Genomic DNA, 5,165 nt, shown 5'->3' with positions numbered 1-5,165 from the left:
AAAATAATCTTTTCAGTTCATTTATATTGTCGTAACAATGATACAAACATTTAAATATCAAATAATTAATCAACCAATTATATGAGGAAATTTCTTTTTATAATGTTTTCTATTTAAGTAATACTATTCCATTAAAATGTTTTCATATTTCAGATTTTCTCTGTTTCACTTTTTTTTAAGTATTTTTGCGCACAAATAATTGAATGTTTCCCAATTGGACAATAAAACTGATAATAATATTATGAGCATTTTTTTTTCTTGTTTCATTCATTTATTTCACTAAATTTGAAATTTCTCGAGAAGTGAAACAGTGAGCAAATTTTGTTAATTAATAATTTTATTAATTAACAAGTTAATTAATTTGTTAAATAATAGAACTCCATCATTTTGTAAATAATTAATCGATTAAACAGAAAAAAGTGCATATAAATATATCGGAAATTAATTTTGTTTAAATTAATCTCTTGTATATATGCATATATATTTATGTGTATGCGCGAAAGAATATTTGAAAGTTTTTTTTATTTTTGTAATATTAAAGTTTTCAATTTAATTAAGTTACTCCACTTACTGCTTCACGTAGTTGACCTTTGACATATTTGTCAGCTTCAGTGAAATTTACATGTTGTCCCAGGAACACGTGGTATATAAATAATATTCCTGAAGATAAAAAAAAAAAAAAAAAAAACCAGTAAATGGATTAAACTCAATTAATAAATCTCTATCAGTAATCATTACTATTATTACCTATAAACATGCTTCTAATTGTTTTTCCTAATTAATTAGAAAATCTAAAGAAAAACCAATTTAAAGAATCGAATTTATTAGAAAAATTGTGTTATTTCTCTCATTTTTTCATTATTCCGGATCTTTCCGGATCCATTAAGTATTATTAGAAAATATTAGTAATGTTTAAAGTTAAATGATTTTGATGAATTGTTATAATTAATAAAGTGGGGATAAAACCGGAAAGAAATAATTTCATTCAGGAAATACTTTGTTCTAAGAGAGATAATCTCTTTCGAAATTTTGCTAAATTTTATTTTACTTTTTTTTTGTTGTTTTTTGTTTTTTTTTTTGGTAGAAAGAACAACAAACTCTTCGCAATCACAAAAGCAATTAAAGGTCCATGTAAATGGTGGCCGGAAAATCAGTCGATAAACCATTACCGAACCTCCCATTCCTGAAAATTTTTATTGAAAAAGAAAACAATCAAATGATTAAGTCCTTCTATTTTAAATTTATGTTTATTTTATTACTTTTGGATTGAAATTAAATTCAAAATTTTTAAAATTTTTTTTACAAAAAATTTTGAAATAATTTTGAAATTTAACCAACATTTGATAATTTTCATAATTATTTTTTAAAGTATAAAAAACTCACTTTGTATTGATGGCTGAGTACTTGTAATATTTCTATCTGGTTGCTGTTGTTGAAAAGGACATTGCCAAAGATACGGTAATGGATACGTTGGTAATAAATTGTACGGTTGATATGATCCAATTTGTGTACATTGTTGAAAGTAATTTAAGGAAGAAGGTTGAATAATAGATTGCGGATCCCCTATGCACAAAGCATATGGTATCACATAACTTACGGTATTCATTAATAAAATCTGAATTAGGAACCGGAATATTTGTGACTTTTCCTTTGAAACAACCGGTTTCACTGATACTATTATATCTGTTTTGGAATGCATATTATTTACCGGAAGTGTTAAATGTTTATCTAAAATATATTCTGAAAATTTTAAAATTAATTTTAATTTCAATTAATTTTAAAATTCGAAATTGATTCCAACTGATAAAAGTTGCCTATAAGATTATGGATGGAAAAATCCGATAAAATTTATTGTAAGTAAGCAAAATCCATATTTATCATAAATCCGGTTTTCAGCTTTTCAGTTCCGGAATACGTAAAATTGATTCACTAAGAATATTTTGTAGGATCAAAATTTGATTTTTCTTTTTTTTCTTTTACTCAGTTTTAGGATATTTAAGGATTTAGGGCAAATTTTGAAAGTTTTTTATCAGGATTAAATTCATGAGATGAAAGTTTGCTATCAAATTTATGGTCAAAGAGTTTTATCTGATAGAAAGATTAATGATTTGATAAATAGCTGGCATAGAATTGAAGAGAGTCTAATTTGGGTCATTTGGGAAAAATGATATCCGGTCATTTGGGAAAAATGATGTCATTTGGGAAAAATGATAACCGGAAAATGGAACTGGAAAAGATGAGGGAGTATTGATAATAAACAACCAAACTTTTTCATGAAGCATATAAGAAAGTTTTATTTAAAATAATACTTCGAGAGTTCAATATTAATCAAAAATGATTTCTTGCCGGATTGAAATGTTACATCTTTTGTTCCATTAAAAACCGTAAAAAAAAAGTAGAACCAGTTTAAAAGATAAATTTATTTAGAATCGGAATTTCGTGAATGAGAAAAATTCGGATATATGCATTCGGAAACATTTTTTTCCGGTCAAAATGCTATCCAAATAAAAGTACTTTTTTTTGAAGTTTAACTTTTATTATACAAAATTTCCTAATCATGCAATTTAGGCTTACCAGGAAAAACCAGGAAATTTTATAAACTTCCCAGGAAATTTTCGTAAAAAAAAGGCCGGAATTGCTCATTCAGAATTCCGATTTTAAATAAATTTATTACAAACTATTTCTACTACTTCACAATTTTCATGTAATAGTAGATAAGTATCACTTCATTATTAATTAACAAATTTAACTTTCTACCAAATAAATTAACCGAAAATTATAATAATCAGCTAGGATGATTAAATCGATCACGCTGTTTACGTCAAAAAAAAAAACGGAAAAAAAGACGTAAAAAGCATTATACGTAATACAAATGAGAAATTTTATTGTTTAATTAATTATGAAAAATAAAAGATGTTCTTAAAATTCAGCAAAAGTTACACAGAAAATTGAAACATAAGGAAGATTCTGATTCCAATTCATAAAATTCACCGGAACATATTGCTATCATTCAAATGGTACACTAATGTAAACTTAAAATTTAAGGAACATTTTTGTTTCTAACTTATAAAATTTATCAGATCGTATCGATATCATTTGAATGTGAAATTTCAATAATAAAATATGAAAGCTTGAAAGAAACTTAAATAGCATTTTGATTCTGATTTTATAAATTTGGCAATATAAGAAAAAGTGATAGAAATTTTATAAATTAAATTTTATAAAATTTTACAAAATTCATTGGATTATATCGATAACAAATTGAATGATAAAATATAAAAATGAGATAAGTGTACATATCGAATTTATACAAACATATGAAAAATAGGAAATTAAATGAATTGATCATAAGGAAGTAATTATTGAATGTATTATTGTTGTAACTTTTTTTTCCCAAAATTGAATTTTGAAGCAATATGATTAAATTTTTATTAAATATTACAAAAAAGAAAAAAAAACTATTGACAATCATTCTATTGTAATTTTATGAAATAAAAATTTTTCTTTAATTGTATTTATTTAATTTTACAAAATTTTATGGCAAAAGAAAAAAAAATCGCAACAAACTTTTTACATTGTACAATGCTTTTTCTAATGATTTTGATTTGCTATAGAAGGTAAAAATATTAAATTTCATTTTCAAATTTTAATATTTACAGTTTAAAATAATTGCTAAACAATCACATTTACACGTTTACGCTTATATTGACGCCTGATTTTATTCTTTTGCTGTTATCATTGGTTTATCAGTTAACCATTTCAACTAATAGTAATAATCATTGAATTTTCATGAAATATTTAAGTTTGTTTTTGTTCTTTTAATTTTATCATTGTTATCAGTCAATTAATAATAATAATAATCATTGAAAAGCTTCAAATAGCAGTAATAAACATTGAATTTTCATCAGACATTTACATGTGTTTTTGTTTTTTTTTTTTACTTTTACCACTCTTATCAGTCAATCAGTTCGATCAGTAGTAATGATTATTGAATTTTCATCAGATATTTGCGTGTGTTTTTGTTTTTCTTTTGCCTTTATCACTCTTATCAGCCAATCACTTCAACTAATAGTAATAATCATTGATTTTTTTTTCCCATAAGATACGATTATCAAAACAACTTTCTTACACATTTCCTATAATCATGCTTTTTTTTTAAGTTATAGTGAATTTTCATCACACAAATTGTTCATCAATCAACTTTAGGTCTAATTAATTAAAAAAAAAAAGATAAAATATATCATCAACTAAATGAATATTGATATCATTCGATTAATCCTAGTAATATTTACTCAGGTAAATTTATCCAAAATATCATTTAACATATATTCAACAAATGATAATACTTTTATCAACCTTATCAGTCAGTAACTTCTACCAATAGTAGCACTACTAGTAATGTACATATTAGTTTGGATATAATAAATAATTACAAAATGCATCACTCCTGTCAAAGTAATTGGTAATTAATTAATTACCGTATTTTCTTCCTCACTTTCGTTCACTTCAAAAAAAAAACTATTTGAAATCATTTAAAACTTAATCGAATTCCTTCAAAATAATTAAATTATTTATTGAAATTTACAGAGTAATTAATGTGCTTGATTACAAAATACCTTTGGAAACTTATTATTATCATTGTTTGGTTAGACTTCCTTCCTAAATACTTTCCTTCTTTCCTTCCTTCCTTCCCTTCTTCCTTCCTTCCTTCCTTCCTTCCTCCTCCCTTTCCTTCTTTCCTGCCTTCCTTCCTTCTTTCCTTCCTTCCTTCGTTTCTCCTTTCTTTTTCTTCCTCCCTGTCTCACTCATTAACCTAATTTTTTCAAAAATAATTGACAAAATCAAAATTTTAATTGGTAAATCATTCTAAAATAGGTCAAATTTTTGATTGAAAAAATATTAGAATGCAAAAATTTGAAATACTTTACAGGATTAAGCAAATACAAATTAGCACAAATCAGAAATTATATTAAAATATTGAAAATTATCATTTAATACAAAATGCTACAGACTTTTATCCAGAATTTTTCGTTTTGATTCTAATTTGGCATTGTTAATTTCATCGCCAACAATTAATTATTGAATTCTCTCAAAGCACTTTTTAAACTTGAATTGAGGATTTTTAAGTTTCAAATTTGAATTTAATCAGTTCTGAAGCGATTTTT

The 5,165-nt window shown here is 24.5% G+C and overlaps 2 protein-coding genes across 2 annotated transcripts; both read right to left on the bottom strand.

The window, feature by feature from the left end:
* Positions 1 to 553: 553 nt before the first annotated feature.
* On the bottom strand, positions 554 to 1,606 carry LOAG_12428 (hypothetical protein; the record flags this gene model as incomplete). Its single annotated transcript, XM_003147941.1, has 3 exons — positions 554 to 660; positions 1,049 to 1,183; positions 1,384 to 1,606. The coding sequence occupies 3 exons, from the start codon at positions 1,604 to 1,606 to the stop codon at positions 554 to 556; spliced, it is 465 nt and encodes a 154-aa protein (XP_003147989.1).
* A 3,053-nt stretch (positions 1,607 to 4,659) lies between these two features.
* LOAG_12424 (hypothetical protein) lies at positions 4,660 to 4,809 on the bottom strand (the record flags this gene model as incomplete). The annotated part of the gene is made up of 1 exon (XM_003147940.1): positions 4,660 to 4,809. One exon carries the CDS (start codon positions 4,807 to 4,809, stop codon positions 4,660 to 4,662), a length of 150 nt encoding a protein of 49 aa, XP_003147988.1.
* Between the last annotated feature and the right edge of the window lie 356 nt (positions 4,810 to 5,165).

This window comes from Loa loa (genome assembly GCF_000183805.2).
Source record: "Loa loa unplaced genomic scaffold supercont3.402, whole genome shotgun sequence".
Classification (NCBI taxonomy): Eukaryota; Metazoa; Nematoda; class Chromadorea; order Rhabditida; family Onchocercidae; genus Loa; species Loa loa.
Note: the sequence above shows the minus strand (reverse complement) of the source record. Positions and strands in the feature narration are given on the sequence as shown.